The sequence below is a fragment of the Podarcis liolepis genome, assembly GCF_965112155.1.
Source record: "Podarcis liolepis genome assembly, chromosome: 10".
NCBI lineage: Eukaryota > Metazoa > Chordata > Lepidosauria > Squamata > Lacertidae > Podarcis > Podarcis liolepis.
The window spans coordinates 352024-379558 of NC_139562.1; the positions used below are offsets into that span (position 1 = coordinate 352024).

Here is a 27535-nt window from a genome sequence, read left to right on the forward strand (position 1 = left end):
TCCGCATTCCATCGCCAGACCTGAAGCAAGATCTAAATGGATTAGCAGACAGGGATCATGGGGGGGGGGGGGGAATCCAGCGTAACGAGGGCTATAATGGTATAATTGTAGAGCTATACTGGGAAAACCACAGCTTTAACTATACGGACCTTCTCGGCTAGCCAAGGGTTAAACGGAGCAGAGCTGGCTTCCTAGAAGGGACAGGAGGTAAGGGGGGGGGGCAGGTCTTCCAGAGGAAAAGCACCTCCCTTCAAGAGTTAAAGGGAACTGAGCTGCATTCCTGGAGAGGCCCGCCAATAAAAGGGGGGCTGTTATCTTTCTCTGAAGATGTTGCCTCCGTGGCCCCTTCTGGGACCCGGTGAGTCCCCTCTCCCTTGACCCATAGGGCCCCATTGGGAGAAGGGGGGTCCCAGGGCTGCAGGGGGGCGTGCATGGGGGCGGGGGCTGCTCAGCTCCTGCAAGGAGTGGGGACGATGACCCCAAAATCAAGGAGCAGAGGGTCCTGGCGAGAGGGGCGAGGGCGCAGGAGAGAGGCAGATCTGCGCTTCCTTTGCCCCCTTGGGGAGGGTCTTTGGGTCGGGGGGGGGGGTAAGGCATGCAAGCCCCAAATTCAGATTTACATTTATTAACTGAAGTTGTAGCCAGACGGCTACATTCGGACATTAATGGAAGTTAGAAGGAGAGCTTGGCCTCAGTGATAAAGGCTGGAAGATTTAGGACAGAGAAAAGAAAATCGCTCCATCTCACCGCGTGGAGTTAAACCCACCGATTCGAGATGGCTTTGAAAGAGGGCGAGGCCAGTTGGTGGAGCGGGAGGAGAGGGCGAGTCTCCTCCAGCACCAGAATTCAAAAGCATCAATTCTTTGGCGATCAGCCTTCTTTATGGTCCAGCTCTCACTTCCATACATCACTACTGGGAAAACCATGGCTTTTACTATACGGACCTTTGTTGGCAAGGTGATGTCTCTGCTTTTTAAGATGCTGTCTAGGTTTGTCATCGCCTTTCTCCCAAGGAGCAGGCGTCTTTTAATTTCGTGGCTGCTGTCACCATCTGCGGTGATCATGGAGCCCAAGAAAGTAAAATCTCTCACTGCCTCCATTTCTTCCCCTTCTATTTGCCAGGGTGGCTCCTCGCTATGACGACCATGCTCTGTCTCCCCCCTTGGAGGCTGCGAGGCTTCAGAGTCCCAGTTGCTGCAGGTGGAGAGAGGGGCTCTTGCGCCCCAGTCCTGCTGGTGGGCTTCCCATGAGGGGTCCCTGGTTGGCCCCTGCGGGAAGAGGAGGCTGGACTCAAGAGGGGGCCCTTTGGCCTGATCCTGCAGGGCTCCTCTTCTCTTCTGGGGCTGAGCTCCTCCAGATGCAAGTGGGCCCTCCATTCTCCTTCCGTCAGAGGCAAAGCTTTCCCCACCCCCACCCACCCACCCATGAAGCAGACAGGGCTGCTATCCAGACTCCTGGCTGACACGGGTGTGTCCATTCAGACCCGCAACCCCTCCGATGTTCAGAGGATATTTTGAGACCCACAACTTCTACTTAATTTGATAACATGAAAAGAGGTATGTTTATATGACGTATAAAGAATTCATATGGTTAAACACAGCCGGTTACATTGTGGGTGGTATTGGTAGTTGGATTTAAGTAATTATAGGTTTGATAGTGTTTTGTAGAATTTCCTAGCACCTCTTAATCTGGACAGAGAGAACTTGTCAGATCATCAAGGATTCCTTCATCTCTCTTGCAGGCTTCCTGAGAGCACAGATGGATGCGCAAGACTCAGCAGGAAGAAGCCATGCCATCAGAACTGGGAGCAGTGGGGGATTCTGGGGGGAAACTGTGCAGAGGATCCTGGGTGAGGAGGACACCCTCTGCTCAGATGTGCAGAGCCAGCAGTTCAGGCAGTTCTGCTTCCAGGAGGCCAAAGGACCCCGAGAGGTTTGCAGCCGACTCTACAACCTTTGCCATCAATGGCTGAAGCCAGAAAGGAACACGAAAGCTGAGATGCTGGACCTGGTGATCTTGGAGCAGTTCCTGGCTGTCCTTCCTCTGGAGATGGAGAGCTGGGTGAGGGAATGCGGAGCAGAGACCAGTTCCCAGGCGGTGGCCCTGGCCGAAGGTTTCCTCCTGAGTCGGGCAGAGGAGAGGAAGCAGGCAGAGCAGCAGGTGAGAGAGACTTTCCTCTGGATACTCCCAAGGGGCTCCAAACAGGAAGGAGAACATCCCCAAAAGCTCTACTAATGGGCCATCCTTGTTTTGGAAAGCAGCCATTGAATATTATCAGATTGCCTCTGTCATTCCTTTTCTAACCCTTCTTCATATTCTCTGTTTTGAATCTTTGTTGCTATTTCAGAGACAGGATCTGTTTGCAGAAATGGGCCCAGATTCTTCTGAGACCAAAAGGACTCCGCTGGACACCAGAGAGAGGCTGCTGGGTAAGGAAGGAGTCCGTTCTCCGTTTGGTCCCTTTCTGTGGATATAAAAACGAATCCATGGGTTCTTTTCATCTTTGGAGGGAGGAAACTTGGAGCCAAGAGCCCCAAGGAGATGTGTATCTTTTACACATCTAAATTATGAAATGGACAAATGTCCAAATGCACTCAGTGTTGGCTGTAACATAAGCAGTCAAATACAGCATTTCCAGTTTGCCTAGAGTGGACATGCAGAGGAATGTTGGTCCAGCCAGTTCAACTTCCTGTTCCATCTGGTCTGGAGCATCCTTCCTCTGCATGTGACCAGGTAGGTGGGCGTGACCCTTCCAGACACAAAAGGTCCACCTCCTCTTTTGATGCCTTTTATTCTCTTGGACTGCACTGCTGGCTCTCAGCCACCAGGACACGGGCTCATTCTCATAAGGGATGGACTCAAACCCTCTTCTGTAACTCTAAGCTAAAGCCTGCCTCCAGGGATCCAACTGTGAACTGAATGTGAGTAAACTTCTTGTTGCTTTTAAAAGAAGACCGTTGTGTCTTTATTCTTTTAGGAGATTCTTTTAGGAGAACTTATCTTTTAGGAGATCTTTAGGGGTCTTACCAGGAATATTAGAACTTAAGAAATTCTAACAGATCTGCAACTAGCTTCCTGCTGTATAAAGAGGGGGTTGTACTCTGCTGTATGAATAAACTCAGTCATGTGAGTTAGGAAGGATAATATTTACTCAATATATCCTATCCTGCTACCCACAACATTCCCACACTCAGAAGGTGAGACTTTTTGGAGAGCAGCTGCACTCCTGGCTTCCTACTTACCTCTGTCTCTTTCAGGTGACCAGATGATGCCAGCAAGACCTCCTCTTCCATCTATTCCTGATGGTGAAGGAGAAGCAGCGGCTGTGGAAGCAGCTCAGGTAGAGGGAGGGAGCCCTGTGGGGAAGGGGGTTGAGGGGTGGGGCAGTCAGAGTGCCTCTGGCCCTGAAGGAATCTCTCTCCTCCTCTTGGCTGCCCTTAACAAGGGCTGGAAATGACATTTGGGAAGGTTCAATTGCTGAGAATGAGGACAGCCACCTTGCCTTAACTCGCCTTCTGAATGTCACTAGTCTGATTTATCAATCATTATAATTTTATTTACAGACTGATCGATGGATGCTCAAACAGGCTTCTAAGCGGTTGACAAACCATACAGAACAGTGGCCAGGAGGACGTACCCAGACCCATCCATTTCACAATGGCACTTTCCCCCCTCCAAGTGCTTCTCTCCCCCCCCCAGGGCCCCCTTGCACCCCTTGAAGTGGGGTTTAGGGCAACAGAAGGGTCCCCCCCTCCAGAAGAGCACACAGGGAGAGGAGAGTGGGAATCCTTCCATCTGGAAAAAGGGTTATGTTGTGCAATGTGGAGTTCCACCCATTTACACTAAGATTAATGTCCATTATTAAAATACAGAGTAAAACACACACACACACAAATATATTAAGATGCTAAAAGAAGCATGTCTGAGAGGAGAACTTTGTCTTTCTCTCTTAGGGTCCAGTGTGCTTTGAAGATGTCGCTGTTCATTTCACATATGAGGAGTGGGCGTTACTGGATCCTGACCAGAGAGCTCTGCATAAGGAAGTCATGGCAGAAAATCTTGGGATCATGGCCTCTCTCAGTAAGGCTTGCTGCTGGATCATAATGTGTGTTTTGAGATTCCATAAATATCTCAGTGAAGAACCTCCCAGATTTTGATGGAGCTCAACAGAACCATTTAGAGCACCTGGGATTCTTATCTGGGATACAGCTCATCTTGAACGGAGGACTATTGACTGTTTTGTCTGTAAATATTCTTGCTCCATTTACACCATTTTAAACAATGATCAGGCTGATCTGAACTACCCAGGCCTTTTAAAATGTAGGCTTCAGAGTTGCTGTGGAAGTAGCTGCTCTCAGGTCCTTTGTTATTGCTTCTGTTGGTGTTAAGTTGTCCAAAGAGACGACCGAGATGGAACAGATTCCATGATTGGGCCAAGCAAAATCCAACTCTGTTGTAAAACCTCACATGTAAATAATAATACAGTGGTACCTCTGTTTACAAAATTAATTCATTCCGGAGGTCCGTTCTTAACCCGAAACCATTCTTAACCTGAGGTGCGCTTTCGCTAATGGGGCCTCCTGCTGCGGTGCATGACTTCTGCTCACATCCTGGGGCAAAGTTCGCTACCTGGAACACCTACTTCTGGGTTAGTGGACCTCATTACCCGAAGTGTTCGTAAGGAGGACGGTACGTAACCCGAGGTTCCACTGTAATAACACTTTGAATGGTGCTCAGAAATGCATTGTGAGCCAGTGAAGATTTTATAGGACTGGTGTTATACGTTCTTGGTGGCTGCTCCCAGTCACCAGTCTAGTTGCCGCATTCTGGATTAGTTGTTTCTGAGTTACCTTCAAAGGTAGCCCCATGCAGAGTGCATTGCAGTGGTAAAAGGTAAAGGTAAAATACCCCTGGACAGTTAAGTCCAGTCAAAGGCGACTATGGGGTTTGGTGCCATCTCGCTTTATCCACCAAGCAGGAGATAGCAGGAGATAACCAGAACTTGCACCACTCTAGCAAGTCAGTCTGCAGGCAGGGAAGGTCTCAGCCAGCGTACCAGATAGAACTGGCAGACAGCTGCCCTGGGCACAGAATTGACCTGTGCCTCCATGGAAAGCTGTGAGTCCAAAATGACCCCTAGGCTGTGCATCTGGCCCTTTAGGGACACAGCTACCCCATTCAGGAACAGGAAGCCCCCCCCCCCGCCTGCATCCTGTCCCCCAAAAAGAGGTCTTCAGTCTTGGCGGGATTTAACCTCCATCCACCATCCATCCTCCAACTACCTCCAGACAACCACACAGGGCATTCACCGCTCTCATTGGTTTTGATATAAAGGAGAGGTAGGGCTGGGTATCATCCACATACTGATGAACACCCAGCCCAACCCTGCAGATGATCTCTCCCAGTGGCTTCTTATAGATATTACAAAGCATGGGGGAGAGGATGGAGCCCTGAGGCACCCCACAAGTGAGCACCCAGGGGCTGAAACTCATTCCCAAACACCACTTTCTGGACATGGCCCAGGAGGAGGAGGGGGAACCACTGCATAACAGTGCCCCCAGCCCCCAGCTCTTCTAGAGGATCCAGAAGGATGTCATGGTTGGTGATATCAAAGGCCGCTGAGAGATCCAGCAGAAGTGGAAACAGCTTTCACCTTTGTCCCTAGCTCGCCGGAGATCATCAACCAGCGCGACCAAGGCAGTTTCAGTCCCACGACGAGTCTAATTTCAGTCTCTTTTATGAGCCAGGATGGGCAAGGATCAAAGAGACAGGTGGTTAGTTTCACTTGCCCAAGCGTCCTGTCCACATCCTCGAAGGTAACAGATTGGAATTGGTCCCATGCAACTTGACTAGACAGGACCCTAGCATTCTCCTTCTCCGGCCCTGGTGCCATGGTGAAGTCTACCGCTTTCCAAAACTGAGCAACTTTATCTGCAAAAACCTGCAAAATGATTGCAGGAGGTCTTGGGGTCCTCACCAGGCCCCAATGGCAAAGTGGTTCCATTATATCATGAACCACCTGAAAGAATCTCCTGCTGCCATTTTCTGCAGAGGCTATAGTGGCGGTGAATAAAGTCCTCGCCATCACTATCACCACTTAGTAGGCTCAGTGTTGAGCTCTAACCAGTGTCCAGCCCAATTCAGAATGAGTTTTCCCCCACTAGCTCTCTAGCCATCTCAGCAATTGTTTCATTGCCGTGAGCTCCAGGGAAACTACGGGGCCATCTGGGCTCCATGCAATAGGAGAGGAAGAACTCCCTTCAGTTCTTCCTCTATCACAACATTCATTAGCATTGTTCAATAATTTGAGGGTTCATTTTTTTCCTGTGGGTCTAATCCATTTCTCTCTGTACTGCAGGTGGTGATAAATTGGGAAGTAAGAACAAAGGAGACCAGGACAAAATCCACACAGTGGAGAAGCCATATAAATACTTGGAGTGTGGAGAGCGTTTCAGACAGAGATTGCGTTCCACTTTCCATCAAATAAATCCCATGAGGAAGAAACCATATCAATGTTCAGAATGTGGAAAGAACTTCAAGTGGAAAGATAGTCTCATTTCCCATCAAAGAATTCACAGTGGGGAGAAACTATATCAGTGCTTGGAATGTGGAAAGAACTTCATTCGCATCTCCCATCTCACTGCCCATCAAAGAACTCACAGTGGGGAGAAACCCTACCAGTGCTTGCAATGTGGAAAGAGTTTCAGCCAAAGGGCCAATCTAACTTGCCATGAAAGAATTCATACAGGGGAGAAACCCTACCAGTGCTTGGAATGTGGAAGGAGCTTCAATCAGAGAGCCAATCTCACTTCCCATCAAAGTATGCATACCGGGAAGAAACCATATCAGTGCTTGGAATGTGGAAAGAGCTTCATTAAGAGGGCCAATCTCTATTCCCATCAAAGAACTCACAGAGATCAGAAACCATATCAATGTTTTGAATGTGGAAAGAGATTCCGTAAAAACATCCATCTCATGACCCATCAAAGAATTCATACAGGGGAGAAACCATATCAGTGTTCAGAGTGTAGAAGGAGTTTCAGAAAGAGCTCCAATCTCACGGCCCATCAAATAATCCATACAGGGGAGAAACCGCATCAGTGCATAGAATGTGGAAAGAGCTTCTGTAAGAGGTCCAATCTTATGGCCCATCAAAGAATCCACACTGGGGAGAAACCATATCAGTGTCTGAAATGTGGAAAGAGCTTCACTTGGAAGAAAAGTCTCAGTTCCCATCAAGGAATTCACAGTGAGAAGAAAATATATCAGTGCTTGAAATGTGGAAAGAGCTTTAACAGAAGCCAAGCCTTCCATCAACACCAGAGAATTCACCATGGAGAGGAACACCATCAATGCCAAGAGTGTGGAAAGAGCTTCAGTCGGAAGGAAAGCTTCATGGCTCATAAAAGAATTCATACAGGGGAGAAACCATTTCAGTGCATGGAATGTAGAAAGAGATTCAGTGAGAACATCCATCTTACAGATCATCAGATGATTCATAAAGAAGAGAAACCATATCAGTGCTCAGAATGTACAAGGAGCTTCAGAAAGAGCTCTAATCTCAAGGCCCATCAAAGAATTCACACAGGGGAGAAACCCTATCAGTGCTTGGAATGTGGGAAGAGCTTCACCCGGAAGGAAAGTCTCACTTCCCATCAAAGAACTCACAGCGGGGAGAAACCATATCAGTGCTTGGAATGTGGAAAGGGGTACAGTAAGAGGGCAAGTCTCACTTCCCATCAAAGAATCCACATTGGGGAGAAACCATACAAGTCCTTGGATTGTGGAAAGAGCTTCAGTCAAAACACCCATCTCATGGGCCATCAAGCAAGTCACAGCAGGGAGGAACCATAGTAATAACTGTGTACAAATTTAATTTTAGGATGATTTAATGAGGAGGATGAGGATTACAATAGTAGTAGTAGTAGTAGTTGCTGTTGTGATTTTATTTGTGATTTTAATTGTTGTTGCGATTTTATTTGCACCCTGCCCATCCTACTGGGTTCCCACAGCCACTCTGGTCAGCTTCCAAAATATAAAAAAGTAATAAAACATCAAACATTAAAAAGCTTCCATATACAGGTCTCCTTTCAGATGTATACTGAAAGTGATAGAGGTTTTTTATTTCCTTGACATCTGATGGGAGAGCGTTCAACAGGGTGGGTGCTAATATCAACAAAGCCCACAGCCTGGTTCCCTACAACATCACTTCTCGCAGGGAGGGAACCGCCAGAAGACCCTTGGAGCTGGACCTCAGTGTCTGGGCTGATCGATGTGGGTGGAGAAGCTTTAGGCTTGTGCTTGGAAATGTACTGGGAACCAGTGAAGATCCTTTAAGACCAGTACTATGTGGTCCCGGCGGCTGCTCTCAGTCCCCAGTCTAGCTGCAACATTCTGGATTAGTTGCAGTTTCCGGGTCACCTTCAAAGGGAGCCCCATGTAGAGTGCATTGCAGTAGTCCAAGCGAGAGATAACCAGAGCATGCACCACTCTGGCAAGACAGTCTGTGGGCAGGGAGGGTCTTATCCTGCGTACCAGATGGAGCTGGCAGACAGCTGCCCTGGACACAGAATAGGCCTGTGCCTCCATGGACAGCTGTGAAGCTGTCCTTTAAAAACAGTGGTCTTTTACTTTGGCAACCTAGCAAAAAGGTTGGCCTTGTTTCTCAAGACCATGGAGTGCACACTCACTGCCCAATATTTCTTTTTTGACATTTGTTTCTGATTTGTTTATCATGCCAACATTGGAGTGTCAGGCTGATGGGAACTGAGTCACAGAGGTTTCCTGGCCACTGGCATTAACATGGATTTGGCTGAGGCTGAATGCAGCTGCCTCCTGAAGACATCAAGTATGGTCATGGAATCATACAACTGTAGAGTTGAAGGGGACTCTGAGTCGGATCTAGTCCAGCTGCCTGCAGTGCAGGAGTCTCAAGTAAAGGGTCCATGACAGAAGCAGGATAAGCTCCAACTCCTGGCAAGGGAAGAAGCAGTTAAAGGGGCTCAGACTTGATGCTGTCAAGAGGAATCTTCATGGCAATTGATGTAAATGCAATATTTAGAGTTAGATTAACTTTTTCCATAAAGGAAAGGCTTTGGGACTATTTGCAGGCACAGCTCATGCATTCTGACCTGTGTCACATATCAAAGAAACTGCAGCTCTTTCTATATTCGGGTGCCCTTCACATTGAAAAACTGTCACAGAGGATGCAATGAAATGTGAGAGGTGTTTCTGGGCCCAATTAGTACTAGTGTTGAAAGCCCTGACTCAATTGGGATCATAGTAATTGGAAAAAATTGTTTGTTTGTTTCATAGAATGGTAGAGTTGGAAATGACACTAGAGGTCCTCTAGTCTAACCCCCTGCAATGCAGGCATCTCAGCTGAAGCATTCCTGGCAGGTGGCCTCCAACCTCTGCTTAAAAACCTCCGAGGAAGAAGAGTCCACCACCGTCCAAGGGAGTCCATTCCACTGTCGAACAGCTCTTCCCCTCAGAAGTTCTCATCCAGTATTTTCCTCTCTCTTCCTGGGCCACAGCCTTCCACAGGAAGGAGTGGTGGAAAGACCACCTGTGCCCCAAGGCTCTCCAGCTTCCTGCCCAGAGTCTCCTGGTCCCTTGCTATATGTTGAAGGTCGTGTGTGGCAGTCTTGGTTGTACCCACATGAATATGAAGGAAGGGGTAGTGGTCAGTGGGCTTTTTATAAGACTTGGCAACTTCTCTGTCACATCTGGAATCTTTGCACCTGGAAGACAGGACACCTCCAGGGACATCCTGTTAGCTCTGCACCCTGCTGAATGTGTCCCCCTCAGCAGAGAGTCACTTACCACCATCACGAGTCTCTTCCTCCTCTGCGGAGGGGCAAAAATTGTTCTCTACACAACCTCCCCCAACTCTCTTGGTGTGTTCTGAGGTCTGCAACTGCTGCATTTGCTTCTCTGGCCCACAATCAGCACAACTTGCACAAAGATCTCTGTGGCTTTCGTATACATTGCTTAATTTCCTACATGAACACTGACATATAACTGAACATGGGGGGAGAAGGGGATTTCGTGTGCATTTCTGTGTTAAAACCACAACTCCCCAAAAATCACAAGTCCCCACCACAGCCTCTTAACTGAGGCCAAGACAATGACCCATTGACACAGGCACCACACACACACAACAGCAAAGAAGCTCAGAAAAGAAAACTGTAGCAATAGGTGGTTACCATGTATCGTACTGTTTCCTCCGACTATCCAGTATAGAATCCAATAATCTCCAAAATTCAACGGTTTGACCCATTTCCTTGGTTCCAATGTCTAATGACTCCTCTGGAAGAGGGGGATCCAGGGCTCCCCCTGCCTCCATAATCCCTGAGACACACAGTCACGTACACAGCACCCCTACCTTGAGGGAAACTATGGACACCCCCGCTGATGGGTTTGCTGAGGTCAGGTGTTCCCCAAGCCCATCCTCAGGAAGGCTGGAGGGCAAGGATATGCATAGATAGTTTTATTGTTCTTTGGGTGGCGGGTACTTAAGGTGGACAGCATAATGCTGGTGGTCAACAAAAGAGCTTGAAAGACTGTCTCAAGGGAAATTTTTAAAAATGTAGTATAAACACCAACAATTGGGAAAGACTGGCCTGCGAGCGCCCCAATTGGAGAACAGCCTTGACCAAAGGTGTCCTGGGCTTTGAAGACACTCGAACTCAGGACGCAAGGGAGAAACGTGCTAAGAGGAAGGCACACTTGGCAAATCCACACTGTGATCAACTCCCATCCGGAAACCTATGTCCCCACTGTGGAAGGACGTGTGGATCCAGAATTGGCCTCCACAGTCACTTACGGACTCATTGTTCAAACCGTGTTTATGGAAGACAATATTACTTGGCTATGAGGGATCGCAAAGAAGAAGAGCTCCAAATTGCTTGACTGGAGCGTCCTTCTTTTACTGACAGCAGACACCCGCGGGGAACTACACCCAGAGGAGTTGGACTACTCGTCTCTCACCCCGGAATTTTTTCCTTATCGTCTGTAATAGAAATGCGTGATGAGTTCTTGGCTTTTAACGACTGTTTCATTGAAAAGTTTGGATTGTGATTTTGGTCACAATCATGAGAATAAGGTTTAAACCTAAAAACAAACAAACCCAAAACAATATTAACAGCAGCAGCAGTAACCTAGCCACTAACACCCGCCCCCCCCCGCTCTGTGCTGTTCGGTCCCTGCGCCCCCGGGACTCGCCATCTTTCACTCGGTCCAGCCCGTTGCTGAACCAGCTCAACTGGGGACCCTTAGGCCCCCCATCGCCTTCCCTGAGCAGGAGCTCCATTCCCACCCCGCGGAGATGCCGCGGAGGAACCAGTTTCGTGGCCGGGAAACAAAGCTGTTCTGCTTCTGGCCGAGGTAATGAACGATGCGCACCGCCAGCCAGGAGGATCCAACGGTAAAAGGCGATTCCTGCCTCGCTGGGGGTTGGACTAGATGGCCGCGGGGGGTCCCTGCCAACTCTGCAATGCTGTGGCAACAGCTCTGGGTCTCCGCGCGGCGCACACGGCGCCTGCGAGCTCCTGCTTTGAGAGGGAGGGGAGAGAGGTGTGCGCCCGGCTCGCCAAGCGTTAAATGCACGGAGCCACCTTCCCCAAGAGGTGGGGGGGAAAGGGGGGATCCTCCTTGGCAAAAGCCCCTCCCTCTCTGCCGGGGGCGACGATCGACCCTCTGCAATTGTTTCCTCGTGGCGCCTCCGGGGACCCGGTGAGTCTCCCGTCCCCCTCTCCCGACAGACCCCATTGGGAGTGTTAACGGAAAAATCTGAGGGCTCTCTTGGACAAAAACAAAGACACCAACCAGGATAACTTGGAGCAAAACAGCAGCCTGTAGGCTTGGCCTTTATTGAACTGTTGCAACAGGGTATTCCCCTCACTTGCAAGAGAGAGGAAAGACCCAGAACAATGGGCTGCAAGACCTTATAAAAACTTTTGAAATTCCCCTCCTCTAGCTCAAGCCCACCCCCAGAAACATCATGCATACATTACAGAAAGGAGGGGTTGACATCATGCATACATTACAGAAAGGAGGGGTTGAGGGAGGAGTTGTGGTGGTAACCTGAGTGTCCTGTCACCCAGCTGGTTCCTCCTTTCCCCCTCCCCATGAGTACTTTCCAGGTGACAATGGGGAGTTTGCAGTTTCCTGCCCCCAGAGGGAAGATCTGATCGTTGTCCTTTGTTTCAGTCTGTGGTGAATCCACTGTTCTTTGTGATTTTGATTGTCTTCTGTCTGGGATTATCAGGGTTGACATAGCAACTGGGCAGGGCTCCTGTGGATGTGCTGGGATGGTGAAGGGATTATGGCTGACCAGAAACCAAGCACCCCCCTTTGATAGTCCTTGTCACATGGAGTAAAAAATGGAACAGTGCAAATCCGATGTATGGTTGATTTTCTATGAATTTATAACAGAAATGTGGCGTATGTAGTGTGTGAGTGTGAGTGTGTGTGAAGTTTGTGCAAACAGAATGATTGGGGTGGGGGGGTTCCTGCTACAGGAGAAGGGGGTCCCAGGGCTGCAGGGGGTGCATGGAGGGCTGCTCTGCTCATGTGGGGGGGACAACGACCCCCAAGCCAAGGAGTGAAGGGTCCTGCCAGGGAGAGGCGAGCTTGCAGGAGAGCGGCAGCTCTGCGCTTCTTTTGCACAGATGCAGGGTGCTTTAGGGGAAGGATCTTTGGGTCAAGGGAGGGAGGAATGCATGGGAATAAGCCCATCTCAGATTCACATTTATTAACTGAGGTTGTTGTTGTTGTTGAGTCCTTTAGTCGTGTCCGCCTCTTCGTGACCCCCTGGACCAGAGCACGCCAGGCACTCCTCTCTTCCACTGCCTCCCGCAGTTTGGTCAAACTCATGCTTGCCCCATGTTGCAGGAATTGATGTATAGGTTTTGGGGGGTGTTGCCCCTCCAGCAGATATCATGCACATGCAGCCCACTACCAAAATCAACACCATCACTTTTGCGACTTTTGTGATTTGTCCCCACAAAACACTTCATCAAAGTGTCAATTCAAAGGGCCTTTGCTGCATACTAAACGCTGATAAATGTCTCCATGTACTGGCTCACTGGGAAACCTTCAGAAATTCTTATAGACATGTGAGCTCAGCTCCTCAGCAGCCCCTCTGCCTGAGTGATAATCCCTGGCATCCTGATACCTGAGTGCCAGACAGGTAGCCATTCCAGAAATAACAAACCCAGATGAAGACCAAAGGGTGTGATGAACCTGGCTGGGAAACAGGGAAATGTAAAGATCTCTTTTGTTCCACTTAATGGGTGTTTGGTGGAGGGCAAGGGGAACCATGGGGCAGGGTCCAGGATGCTCAGATTCCTGACACCAGGCCTCCCCGTTCATGATGTAACTATGATGTATGAGTGATTTAGTTGGGGGGGTGTAACATGGGGATTCGGGTGGTGTTGTGGTCTAAACCACAGAGCCTAGGGCTTGCCGATCAGAAGGTCGGCAGTTCGAATCCCCATGACAGGATGAGCTCCTGTTGTTCAGTCCCAGCTCCTGCCAACCTAGCAGTTCAAAATCACGTCAGAGTGCAAGTAGATAAATAGGTACTGCTCTGGTGGGAAGGTAAACGGTGTTTCCGTGCACTGCTCTGGTTCGCCAGAAGCAGGTTAGTCATGCTGGCCACATGACCCGGAAGCTGTACGCCGGCTCCCTCGGCCAATAAAGCGAGATGAGCGCCACAACCCCAGAGTTGTCTGCAACTGGACCTAGTGGTCGGGGGTCCCTTTTCCTTTAACATGGGGATTAGCAGCTAAAAAAAGTTTGGGTTCTCTTTTGTTGGGGGCTTCCATCTTGTTCCACCTGGTGGCAGGTGGGAGTCCTGTTGCAACAGTCTTCAATCAAGACCAAGCCTACTGGCTGCTCTTTTCCTCTGCTCTTCCTGGCTGGTCTCCTTGTTTCTGGTCCAAGGGAGCCCTCAGATTTCTCCATTAACACCCCTCAGTTCTTTGTGATAGTCCAGAATTACAAAGCTATTTCATGGGGTAGAGTCCACATGGCAGAAGGGGACACAACACTCGTTGCAGCACAGACCCTTTTTCTGATAGTACAAGCCGGGGAGGTGGGTTGTGGCCTCCCGGAAGTAATACCAAATCCCCTCCATGGTCTGGAACCAAAGTCAAGACCGTGCGCCTGAGCGTTCCCCTACACTGTACGGACAAGCATGACACAACCCTAAAACCCCAGACCTCTCTTTTGAGAAATCTACTGTTAAATGCATGCTTCCATGAAATACCATTATTTCATGAATGAACTTTGCATTTTCTGTGAATGGGCAACCACTGACCAATCAGGATTGTTAGATTTTGGCAGCCAGCCAATCAGATGTTGCAAAACAGCGGCCTCTGGTGTTTGGAGGGTGCAATGGGCAGGGCACCACTGCAATGCTTAGGCAGGGAAGGCAGCTCAGCCTTTGGCAGGTTGATTGAGCGCCTCCTGCTGGGCAGACAATGGAAGGAGCTTCATAAAATGTCTCCATTCTGGTATCGGTTGCCCAGAAGTGGTACAATGTATCTTTTGAACTTGGCTGAAGGGGGAAACATACAAAATCTCCAGAAATTCACATAAAACCAGTGCCTCAACCACTTGGTTCCATTCCAATGGCATTTTCCTCCCACTGGGAAGGTGGATCTTCGGCACAGCCCTCCTCCATAATCCCACCGGCTTATGGTCACGTACACCTCACCCCTTCCCAGGAGGAAACAAGAGGAAGGAACAGGAGGGGCAACAATGAACCAGGCAGAAATCCATTGGTGGAGGGAACTGGAACCAGGTACTCTCAAAGCCCAAACTCAGGAAAGTCCAAAGGTAGGGAGAAGTGTAAAAGGTTTTATTCTTCTTTGGGAAGCGGATACTTAGGAGGTGATTGACAGGAAATAGGGGTGATTGACAGCGGTGGGTGAGGAACTCATGCTACCCCATGACACCACTCCCTCTTTATGGCATATTTGTGATGTAACAATGAGGCTGTTCAAAAATGTATTATGGGAAAGGGGGGGGGAGAGGTCTTAAAAGTTCACGCAACCCCATTCCTACTCCAGTGTGGTGTAGTGGTTAGGAGTGGTAGACTCGTAATCTGGTGAACCGGGTTCACGTCTCCGCTCCTCCACATGCAGCTGCTGGGTGACCTTGGGCCAGTCACACTTCTCTGAAGTCTCTCAGCCCCACTCACCTCACAGAGTGTTTGTTGTGGGGGAGGAAGGGAAAGGAGAATGTTAGCCGCTTTGAGACTCCTTTGTCTAGTGATAAAGCGGGATATCAAATCCAAACTTTTCTTCTTCTTCTTTGTGTGTTTGAACCTTGTTGCAACAAATAAAGACCAGGTCTACTGACCACTGTTTTGCAACTTTCACTTGGCTGGAGACTCCTTCTTTTGCTGACCGAAGGGACCCATGGGGAGTGGCACCCTGACAAGCTGGGCAGCGAGAAAATCCACATGCCAGGTTTTTTTCCTTATAAACTCTTTTCCACCTGAGCTTCATCTCCTTACCTAAAAGCCTGACACCCGCAATGTGACAGGATTGTGACTCCTTCCCTCAGCAAACAAAATAGCTCTCCCCAGATGTGGAGGCTCAGGAAAGCTTCAGGGAGCTCAACCCCCCCCCCCAAAAAAGCAAAAAGGTCAACAACTTTGGTCAATCCAATGGGTAGATCATTGCCTGGTTTTTTTAATAGTTGGAGTAGATAGCAGTCTCTTGGAAGTTGGACATGCCTGCTCTAGGAGACCCGGGGAGAGGGGAGCTGTTCACAGCAGGAGGGGGAGTCTCCCTGGATGCTTCCGCAGCCGGCCTCCTCTGGGTCTCCTGGCCCCCTCCTCTCCCCTCTCTGAGCCTGAACTGCTCTCTGCCCCAGCCTCTTCCCGCTCATCAAACCCTGTTTCCTCCTCAGCTTGCAACACCTCCCCTCCCGTTCTGCTCCCTTTCCTCCCTCTTTCTGCTCACTGCCATCCCACCACCAGTCCCTGGGCTCTGAGCCTTCTTCCCTTGTAGGTCCCCCAACTGGTGCCTCACCCCCCCCACCAGCCAGTCCATGACAGCAACAGCAGCCACAGCAGTAAAATCAGTGTGATGGTAATATTAACTGTGGGCCTCTGGTAGGAAAACTCCCTAGCAGCATGACTGAATAAAAACTTCTGGGACTATGGAAAAATACTACCTTCCCCAAACCCCAGAATAAGGAGGAGCTCTGGGGTTGCCCCATGGGGTTCAAGAGTGAAGATGGGCCCATCAGGACACTTCCCTGGTCCCTGCAGCCCCTCCGTTCCCCTCTTGCAATTAGGCTTGGGGGGAAATCTCCCATTCAATTTCAGTATTTCAAGTTTTCTTCAGAACGTGCAGGAGGCAGCGATGAAGTTCTGGTGAAGAATCAGTGCTTGGAGATCATGCGGTGGGGTGTGTGTGACAGAGTTTGGTGCAAAAACCGTCTTGCATGCTTGAGTAGAGCAACTCCAGGGCATGAGCCAAGTAGCAGCAGGGTAGGGGCCACGTGCAGAGCAAGTCCCACACTGAGGTCAAAAACACACAGAGAGGCAGCAGGACTTCTTCAGTAATAGTTTACTGAGCTTTCAAAGCATACAGTTCTCACTGGGTCCCCAGTGAGGCACAAATCCAGTTTCAGCAATATTAAAATACAGCACACAGGATATCCAAGTCAGGCACACAAACCGGCAGAAGGGAGCAAGGGAGGAAAGAGGCTGGAAGGACACAGGGCAAAGGATGTGTGTCTTTTGCTTCCTGTCATCTGGGAGGGAAGTCAGCAACTCGGCATCTGCAGGAGCTTCACGAAGAAAAGCTTTCTGCCAGGCAAATGAGCATCCCAGAAATTCAGATTCACCAACTCCACCTCACTATCAAAAGGTACCTTACATCTAAAATTATACTCACTAGTGTGAGACGTTACCTTCATTATTTCATTACTATACAGTTTTACATATAAACACCAGAACTTCAAATACACGACATGCTTTTAAGATGGATTTTCTGCTGAGTTGAGTTCATTGCTGTGAAGAAGGGTAAACTCTGAAAGGAACACGTTCCTCACTCCATACATCTCAATGGGTTCTCCCCTCTGAGTCCTTAGATGTTCCTCAAACACTCCATTATAACTAAAGCACTTTCTGCAATCTTTCCCTTTAAACAGCTTCTCCTCTTTGAGGGTTGATGGGTTTGTAGGGTGTTGTCAGGGAACTGCCATCAGTGCTGGAGGGAGAGAGAGAGCTCCAGAGGGATCGAAGAGAGTGTCATGGGATTGGGAGAGGCAGCCCATCTTCTGGGGAAGGGAATCAGCTCAGCTCCAGTGGAGAAGGGGGGCAGATGGGGGAATCTGAGAGGGAGTCACATGACTCCTTGCCTGGGACCAGTGGGGGGAGGAAGGGTCCTCCGCTGCCTACGCCTTCCTTGCGCAGAAGGCTTCTGAGCACGGAAAGTAGGAGGCGAATGGGCGTGAAAGAACTTCTTTGCTGGAAGAAGTTCAAGAAACGCCCACTGACAGATTCTGCCAGCGATTGAGACAGCCACGGGTTGTTAGAGTCGGAACTTAAGAGGTTAAGTTGTTCCCATGATGCCTCAACATTCTGACGTCAGCTTTGGAAGCTGGGAGGAGTTTTTCTCTGTTCCTCTCGGTCTTTGAGGGAGAAGGACGCAGTTTGTCATGGCTGTGAGAAGTCCAGGAGTTTTCTGAGAAATGGCGCAATAAAAAACTGTAAATGGACAATCCGGTACTCTGTGTGTTTGTCTGAAGCTAAGTGACAGCTTTGCCGCTGTGTTTACTCTGCTAGGCGTGACTGAATGGAGCAGAATGCGCAGCGGAAGCGCGCTGGACCGCTGTAAAGAGCTAAGTTGGATCGTAAACCAATTAGCAGGTCACGCCCTAATCAATAAATCCCACACGGGTGAGTGGCTGTCCGGACAGAAAAGGTTCACTTAGGCAACCCAGCCAGGTGTGGGCACCGGCTTACGCACGAGAAACCCCTTGAACCACTACAGGTGTCAACTGTTAAAGTTCTTCCTGTCCACGAGTCTGTTGATGTAGGACTTCCACTAGGACTGAACCTCAATATACTTTCCTGACGTTTATATGGTTTGTCTCTTGTGGGAGTTTGTTGATGTAAATCAAGGATTCCACTCTGACTGAAGCTCCTTCCACACACCATGCATTTATATGGTTTCTTCCCTGTGTGTCTGCTGATGTTTTCTAAGATTTCCACTTTGACTGAAGCATTTTCTGTACACCACACCTTTAAATGGTTTCCCCCTTGCCTGTGTGAGTCCGTTGATGTGTTCTAAGGGTAGATGTGTAACTGAACCTCTTTCCGCACTCCATGCATTTAAATGGTTTCTCCTTTGTGTGAGTCCGTTGGTGTAATTTAAGGCTTCCATTCTGATTGAAGCTCTTTCCACATTCCAAACATTTAAATGGTTTCTCCCCTGTGTGAATCAGCTGATGTGTTCTAAGGGTAGATGTGTAACTGAAGCTCTTTCCACACTCCATACATTTAAATGGTTTCCCCTCGCCTGTGTGAGTCCGTTGATGTGATCTAAGGGTAGGATTGCAACTGAAGCTCTTTCCACACTCCATACATTTAAATGGTTTCTCCCCTGTATGAGTCCGTTGATGTATTCTAAGATTTCCAATCTGCCTGAAGCTCTTTCCACACTCCATACATTTAAATGGTTTCTCCCCTGTGTGAGTCAGTTGATGTTTTCTAAGGTGTGCACTCTGACTGAAGTCCTTTCCACACTCCATGCATTTAAATGGTTTCTTCCCTGTGTGAATCAGTTGATGTTTTCTAAGGTTTGTATTGAACCTGAAGTCCTTTCCACACTCCATACATTTAAATGGTTTCTCCCCTGTGTGAATATTTTGATGTTTCGTAAGGCTTCCACGATCACTAAAGCTTGTTCCGCACACCATGCATTTAAATGGTTTTTCCCCTGTATGCGTCCGTTTGTGCATTCTAAGGCTTCCACTCTCACCAAAGCTCTTTCCACACTCCATACATTTAAATGGTTTCTCCCCTGTATGCGTCCGTTGATGTATTCTAAGGCTTCCAATCCGACTGAAGCTCTTTCCACACTCCATACATTCATGTGGTTTCTCCCCTGTGTGAGTCCGTTGATGTAATCTAAGGCTTGCACTGAAACTGAAGCACTTCCCACACTCGATACATTTATATGGTTTCTCCCCTGTGTGAGTCCGTTGATGTGATCTAAAGCTTGCATCATAAGTGAAGCACTTCCCGCACTGCACACATTTAAACGGTTTCTCCCCTGTGTGAGTTCGTTGATGTATACTTAGAGCTCCACCCTGACTGAAGCTCTTTCCACACTCCATACATTTAAATGGTTTCTCCCCTAAATGCCTCTGTTGATGTTTATTGAGGTTTCCAATTTGACTGAAGGCCATCCCACATTCCATACATGTAAATAGTTTCTCCCCTGTGTGAGTCCGTTGATGTATTCTAAGTGTATCTCTTCGACGGAAGCTCTTTCCACACTCCATACATTTAAAAGGTTTCTCCCTTTTGTGAGTCCGTTCGTGTAATTTAAGGTGTCCCCTCTGACTCAAGTTCTTCCCACACTCCATACATTCATATGGTTTTTCACCTGTATGAGTCCGTTGGTGTAATTTAAGGTTTCCATTCTGTCTGAAGCTCTTCCCACAATCCTTGCAGTCATATAGTTTTTCATCCATGTGAGTCCGTTCGTGTAATTTAAGGCTTCCACTCTGATTGAAGCTCTTCCCACACTCCATACATTCATATGGTTTTTCACCCGTGTGAGTCCGTTCGTGTAATTTAAGGTTTCCATTCTGACTGAAGTTCTTTCCGCACTCCATGCATTTAAATGGTTTCTCCCCAGTGTGAGTCCGTTGATGTTTTCTAAGGCTTCCACTATCACTAAAGCTCTTTCTACACTCCAGACATTCATATGGTTTTTCACCCGTGTGAGTCCGTTTGTGTAATTTTAGTTGTCTACTCTGACTGAAGTTCTTCCCACACTTCCTGCATTTGAATCCTTTCTTGCCCATGTGAGTCCGCTGATGTGTTCTAAGTTTTCCACTGTCAGTTAAACTCTTTCCACTCTCCATACCTTTAATTGGTTTCTTCCCCGTTTCAGTCCGTTGACGTGAACTATGTGTGCTCATTCAGTGAAGCATATTCCACATTTCACACATTTCAATGGCTATTCCTAATAAAACCAAAGGTGCCCCATCCTCCAGAATTCTGACGTTCTTCTCCATCACCATCTTCAGAGTGGGAGGAAAGGAAATCCTGTTTGGGTTTCAGGGGAGAGAGTGCAGGAAAAAAGGCGCATCAAACTCCATTAGCAACTTTTCTTATTTCAACATCTCCTACATTCTTCCACATCCTACCCATGTTCCCAATTTTTAGGAAATGAAAATGCAATGATGTCAAATGATAGTAATGCATCAGCAACCTTTCATAATCCTCAATCATCATTAATAAAGCAGCATGATCTTGGAATACCGTTGTCCTGTGAGACTGCCTTTCAAATTAAGTGGTTCCCTCCGTTAGCACCTCAAGATCTTCATAAATCACCTGCATAGTCCCTCTGGCCTCAGGAGGTCCATATGGACTCAATCTGAATTTGACCAGGCACATGTTAGAGCTCAACATTGAAGGTTAACAACAGGAAGATTTAAAGGAACTATTGGAAAGACTATTCAAGGCAGCAGAGATATGAGATGATCAGAGCCCCCCGAACTTGAAACATGGGAAGTCCCAACAAAAAAATTATAATTTAGGCAGAATATTTGGACTATTTGATATGTATTTGTATAATTTCGAACATTCAATCTGATTTGATTGGATTGTTAAAATGGGAAACTTAATAAAAATGATTTTTTTTAAAAAAAGAGCTCAACATTGAGTCTACCAAGTGGCAATAGGGATGGCAAAGACGACCTTCTTCACCACCTCTACTGCATCTGCAGAAAACAGCAGCAGGAGACTCTTTCAGGTGGTTTGCAATTTAACGGAACCACTTGCTCCATTGGGGCCAGGTAAGGCCCCCAAGATCTCCTGCAATGATTTTGCAAAGTTTTTTGCAGATAAAGTTGCTCAAATTCAGAAAGAGGTAGACTCCACTGTGGGAGCAGGGCCAGGGCGGGAGAGTGCTGGAGTCCTGCCTAGTCAAGCTGCGTGGGATCAATTCCAATCTGTTACCCCCGAGGATGTGGACAGACTTCTTGGACGATTGGGGAGCCTTCCCAGACCAGCTGAGAGAGGCAGTTATTAAAAAGTTTCTTAAAAAAACATATTTGGATGCAGCCAATATGGCCAACTATCACTCAGTTTCAAATCTTCCACTCTTGGGCAAGGTGATTGAGCGATTGTTTGCTGAACACCTCCAGGCACGCCTGGAGGATGCAGATGATTTCGATCCATGCGAATGATACTCAGCTCTACCTCTCTTTTAAATTGGAACCAGTGTAGGCAGTGAATGTCCTGTTTGGGTGCCTGAAGGTGTTTGGAGGATGGATGGCGGCTAACAGATTGAGGTTGAACCCTGACAAGACAGAAGTACTGTCCCTGGGGGACAAGGGTGGGCACGTGGGGGGATCCCTGGTCCTGATGGCGTAACTGTGGCCCTGAAGGACCAGGTGCACAACCTGTGAGTCATTTTGGACTCACAGCTGTCCATGGAGGCACAGGTCAATTCTGTGTCCACCAGCTCCATCTGGTACGCAGCATGAGACCCTACCTGCCCGCAGACTGTCTCGCCAGAGTGGTGCATGCTCTTTTAATTTCCTGCTTAGACTACTGCAACACGCTCTTTGAAGGTGATCCGGAAATTTCAACTACAGTGGTGCCCCGCAAGACGAATGCCTCGCAAGACGAAAAACCCGCTAGACGAAAGGGTTTTCCGTTTTTCGATGCGCTTCGCAAGATGAATTTCCCTATGGGCTTGCTTCGAAAGATGAAAACGTCTTGCGAGTCTTGCGATTTTTTTCGCTCCCCCCCTTTTTCTAAGCTGCTAAGCCGCTAATAGCCTTTTAGCCGCTAAGCCTTTAATAGCTGCTAAACCGCTAATAGCGCTAATCCGCTAAGCGGGTTGCTTCGCAAGACGAAAAAACCGCTAGACAAAACCGCTAGACGAAGAGACTCGCGGAACGGATTATTTTTGTCTTGCGAGGCACCACTGTAATCCGGAATGCAGCAGCTAGACTAGTGACTGGTAGTCGTCGCCTAGACTATATAACACTGGTCCTGAAAGACCTACATTGCCTCCCAGTACATTTCCAAGCAGAATTCAAAGTGTTGGTGCTGACCATTAAAGCCCTAAAGGACCTCAGCCCAGTATACCTGAAGGATCGTTTCCACCCCCATCGTCCAGCCCAGACACTGAGGTCCAGCTCTGAGGGCCTCCTGGCGGTTCCCTCCCTGCGAGAATTGAGGTTACAGGGAACCAGGCAGAGGGCCTTCTTGGTATCAGAGCCAGCCCTGTGGAACACCCTCCCACCAGATGTCAATATAAATAAACTATCTGACTTTTAGAAGACGTCTGAAGGCAGCCCTGTTTAGGGAAGTTTTTAATCTTTAATGTTTTATTCTGTTTTTAATGTTCTGTTGGGAGCCACCCAGAGTGGCTGGGGAAATCCAGCCAGATGGGCAGGCTATTATAAATTATTATTATTATGTCATTATTTTGGGATTCCCAGGTCTGCGTCTTTTCTGGGGACTGTGGCCTGGGTCAGTCAGAGAACTAGTGACAAGGCTTGGTGCTTGGGGTCAGCTGAATGGGTGCTCAGGGAAGCTCCTGTTCTGGTAGATGGACCTCCATCTACATGCCTCACATTGCATGGAGAGAGCAGAAGAAGCAGAAGGAAAGCATATGGCACATGGGGATCCCAGGCGGAAACACCCACCCCAATGGTTCTTTATAATGATGATGTGCTGCCTGATCCTGTGCTTGTCTTCTGACAGAGGACTGTCCTAATCTGGCACTGAAAAGCAGGATATTCAAGGCAAGGAGATAACTGTACTTAATGGAAACTTCATCCTTGAATATATAGTATTGATTCATTAATGGCCTGAAGTTGTGTTATTTCTGGAGACATGAATTTCTTCCTGTTCTGTCTCAAATATCATAATTATATGATGTCATGGGCTGTTAGGGGAGCGGTAGTACCTTTGGTGGGTGTCACATCTTGCACCTTATGGGGTAATCTATCCACCATTGGTCCCCACCCTGCACTCAGCTCTCACCTGTGCCTTCCAGAAGCTGTCAGGATGAATCAGGGGCCACAATCCCAGGAATGGCTCACCGGCCGGCAAAACCAGGTGAGGATAGCTGATGGGTCTCAAATCCTTGGTGGGTTGGTGAATTCTGCTGCAGGTGAAGGCAGGCCCTGGTGGATGGAGAGGATGAGAACAACAGTGAATCCCACAGTCAAGAAGGCAGATTCTGCCCGTACTGAAAAGGAAAGTGAAGGGCAAATGGGGCACATCCACCTGGGAAGAGAGCACACTGAGAAGGAAAACTCTGGTCCTAAACCTTCACTGCCTCTTGAGTTGTCTTCAGGAGAAGAAAAGGCTATGGAAGGAAACCCACACAAATCCAGAGTGGAGTCTCTAAGACGGTTGGATGGTGTCCTGCACACCTTCTTCTTTCAACTCCTGCAGCCAGGCTGGTGCCAAACATACTGCTCTGCTTTCCTTGGGACCATATCAGCCAGGCTGAGAAGGGGGTCTGGTAGTGCAGGCAGCCCAGAACCCCCAAACACACTGCCCAGACTTCCATCCGGTGGCCCCTTCAAAGCTTTTAAAAGTATTGCAGCTGAAGCTGTTGTGGGCTGCAGGACCAAGAAAGGTCCTGGCACCATTATCCTTCCAATCGTGATTCAAGCCACATAATGAGATTGAAACTGCCCTGGTTGATGATCCATGATGGGTTAGAGCAGGGGTCTGCAACCTTTAAGACAAAAAGAGCCACTTGGACCCGTTTTTGAAGGGGAAAAAACTGGGAGCCGCAAAACCATTGTGACATTTAAAACAAATATATCTCCGGAGCCGCAATCTGACAGCGGGCGGGAAGGTGACGTCGGGGCAGTGCGTGACTAATGCACGCACCGCCCCCATGCGACGTCACAGCCAGTACAGTGCCCGCCACAGTGGGGAGTGTCGGGGCGCACAATGCGTCTCCTCCCCTCGCTAGTATCCGCCCCGGAGCCGCGGCAAAGGTGTAAAAGAGCCACATGCGGCTCCGGAGCCGCGGGTTGCAGACCCCTGGGTTAGAGGCCGAGGGGGAAGCTATTTCCTGGTTCTGCTGGATCTCAGCGGCTTTGGAGACCTCTGACCATTGTATCCCTCTGGACCCTCTAGGGGAGCTCGGGCCCTGTTATACGGTGGTTCCCCTCCTTCCTCCTGGGCCGTGTCCAGAAAGTGGTGTTGGGGGATGAGTGTTCAGACCCCTTTGTGCTCCCCTATGCTTTTTAATATCTATATGAAGCTGCTGAGAGAGATCATCAGGGGGTTTGGCTTGGGTGTTCACCAGTATGTGGATGATACCCAGCTCTTCCTCTATTTTAAATTGGAACCAGTGAAGGCGGTGAATACCCTGTGTGGCTGTCTGGAGATGATTGGAGGATGGATGGCAGCTAACAGATTGAGGTTGAATCCTGACAAGACAGAAGTACTGCCCCTTGGTGACGGGGACAGACAGGTGTGGGCGACTCCCTGGTCCTTGATTTTGAACTCGCAGCTGTTCATGGAGGTCATTTCTATGTCCAGTGCAGCTGTCTACCAGCTCCGTCTGGTGCGCAGGCTGAGACCTTCCCTGTCCGCTGACTGTTTTGCCAGAGTAGTCCATGCTCTGGTTATCTCCTGGTTAGACTACTGCCATGTGCTATACACGGGGCTACCTTTGAAGGTGACTCAGAAGCTGCAACTAATCCAGAATGTGGACCTAAACTAGTGACTGGTAGTAGCCGCTGAGACCACATATCACTGGTCCTAAAGGATCTTCCTTGGCTCCCAGTGTATTTCTCAGCACAATTCAAACTGTTGGTTTTGACCTTTCATGTGTCATGGTCTTCTGCTGGTTCCCTCACTGTGAGAAGCGAAGTTCCAGGGAACCAGGCAGATGGCCTCCTGCCCCATGGAATGCCCTCCCTTCAGAGGTCAAGGAAATGAGCAACTATCTGACATTTAGAAGGCAGCTTAAGGCAGCTCTATATCGGGAGGTTTTTTAATTTGGATGCTTTACTCTTTCTTATATGTTCTGTAAGCTGCCCAGAGTAGCTGGGGAAACCCAGCCAGATGGGCGGGGTATGAATGCAATTGTTATTATTATCTTGTGACTTTTTGTAGTTATTTTGGAATTTGTACTGCAATATTAGCTTACGAAATGTTATGGGTGGAGAAAATCACAGGGTTGCCGTAAACTATAATCCCACCCACAAACTCTCATTCACACACAGTCTGTAAATTTGGGAATGACACACACCTCACCTGTACTAATACTGGCAGTCTTTGGCCTGCACAGGCACACCCGGTGTGTAGAGCCTCCAGCCACAGGCAATGTCTATCATGAAAATGGGTCCTTTGACTGGGAAGATTCATGCAATGGCTGTCATCAGATGCTGATAGGTTGTATCTCAGCTTGTCAGTCACTCTGACATTGCCTACAAAGAATAAGAGGAACAGAAATGCTTTGGAGGTGCAACTTCTGTATCAATCCTGAGAGCCATTCCATGGACTCTGCACCCGTTTCTGATGACAGGTGTACATTATCCTCATCCTCAGTGAACCAGGCAGTGGAAACTACACTTAAAGATGGAAGCCTGGGAGAGAGGAAAAGGTTTCTGGCTGCTTCCTGGGTGGGATGGCGGAAACCAAGAGCCGCTTCTGAGAAGGCCTCCCCCCTCCCCTCTTCCACTCGGGATTTCCTCTCCTCTCCAGGGGGAACAATGGTTGGACTGGGCAGAATGGCTGTGTCTGGACAGGCAGGGGCTTATGGGGTGGAAGGAGGATGTAGGTTGCAGAAAGGAAGGAGTGGGGGGACAGGACCCCCAACTATCCAGGGATCCCTCTCTGGTCTCCTTCCTAAGCAGGAGGGAGAGGCCTAGGTGGACCCTCTGGAGATTCCCCTTGGGTGCCACGATGGAGACGTCTCCCCCCCACTTCCTCGGCCCCCTCCTTTTCTCCCAGAGTCTCCCCTGCATCCTGTTATAAGAATTTTAAGGTCATAAATAATAATAAAAATGTTCATAACTGTATATATAAACCACATGTCTGAAACCCCACAGAAAAGGTCTTGCACAAATCGACCTCAAATATTTCTCTGCAAGTGGGAAACCTCCCCATTGTCTCTTTCCTCACAAATCCTGTCTAAAGGGCACATTCCAGATATGAACAGGATGTGAGCCTGTGACCTGTGACCTAGATTAAGGAATTAAGTAGTTATAATAACAAAAGAGTGGCCAAAACCCAGATATTTCTGTTGTAGACCACCTTTTCTGTGTTGTATGTATGATGTTTCTGGGGGTGGTCTTGGACTCCAGGGTGGGCAATTTAAAATGTCTATATAAGGGCAGTCACACCTTTGTTCTGGGTCCTCCGCTCTTCTGCATGTGGTGAGTGAGGACCCTGTTAACAGTTGCCATGAATCGGATTTAAACTGATTTGATAATGAAACGATTTCAGAATGTTGTCTATTTTCCTGTTGTTAGCCGTTCTGAGCCCAGCTTCGGCCAGGGCGGGCAGGATATAAATATTATTATTATTATTATTATTATTATTATTATTATTATTATTATTATTATTATTATTATTAAAGATCAGGCTTACTAGCTGCTTTGCTTCTCAGTATTCTCTGGCTGGTCTCTGTTAATTTTCTCCTACAGATAGAGAACCCACAAAAGGCCTCTATATGGGCTCTTGGGTAAAAAGGAGCCGTTTTTAAAACTTATATTAACCCAAAGACCCCACGTGGCTCGGCTCACCCCTCGCCGGGCGGCCCCATCTCTCCATCCGGAGGGGGCCACCAACACGCGCAAGGGAGGGGCAGGGGGGTCTCTATCCAGGCGTCTCTTGCGCCAGTTAACCTTCCCATAGCTCGCCTCTCTCCGCACGGAGCCAGTGGAAACGGGGCAAGGGGCGCTCGTGGGGACCCCCTGGGTGCGCGCCCCATGTCTGCCACTGCCAAGGCGCCTGAGGGGCCAAGGAAAGCCTCCTTCGCAGCAGGCGTGCCGGGATCCAGACCCCACGGAAGGCGCTTGTGGGAGCTGGCGGGGGTCTCTGGGTCCTTTTCTCCCCTCTCCCCCCCCCGCAACCCCTTTACCTCTTTGTCCTCGCTCCCGATTCTCCTTTCCTTTCCTCCAACATCCACGGGGGGGTGGGTCCGAAAGCGCGCCCCCCTAGAGCTATGGGGCAGAGCAGCAATCCACATCCGGGAAAAGCAGGCAGTTTGGGAGGGGGATACCTTCCCCCCCATTCCTGGAGCAGAAGCCGGATTGGAGGAGGAGGAGGAGG

General features: G+C 48.8%; 2 protein-coding genes across 2 annotated transcripts in view; one reads left to right on the plus strand and one right to left on the minus strand.

Moving 5' to 3' along the window:
- Positions 1-209: 209 nt before the first annotated feature.
- The window catches only part of LOC310688154 (uncharacterized protein), a gene marked incomplete at its 3' end in the record, with an annotated part of 161985 nt that continues 134659 nt past the window's right edge, over positions 210-27535 (plus strand). The window contains exons 1-4 of the mRNA XM_083464277.1: positions 210-358; positions 1742-2160; positions 2348-2429; positions 3258-3340. Of these exons, the coding sequence (XP_083320403.1) occupies positions 328-358; positions 1742-2160; positions 2348-2429; positions 3258-3340 (615 nt within the window). The 5' untranslated portion in view covers positions 210-327. The remainder of the gene's footprint in view (positions 359-1741; positions 2161-2347; positions 2430-3257; positions 3341-27535) is intronic.
- Positions 18277-27520, minus strand: LOC310686865 (uncharacterized protein; the record flags this gene model as incomplete). Its single annotated transcript, XM_083461262.1, has 3 exons — positions 27345-27520; positions 23270-23412; positions 18277-20311 (listed from the first exon to the last, which is right to left on the minus strand). The coding sequence occupies exon 3, from the start codon at positions 20182-20184 to the stop codon at positions 18277-18279; it is 1908 nt and encodes a 635-aa protein (XP_083317388.1). The 5' UTR covers positions 20185-20311; positions 23270-23412; positions 27345-27520.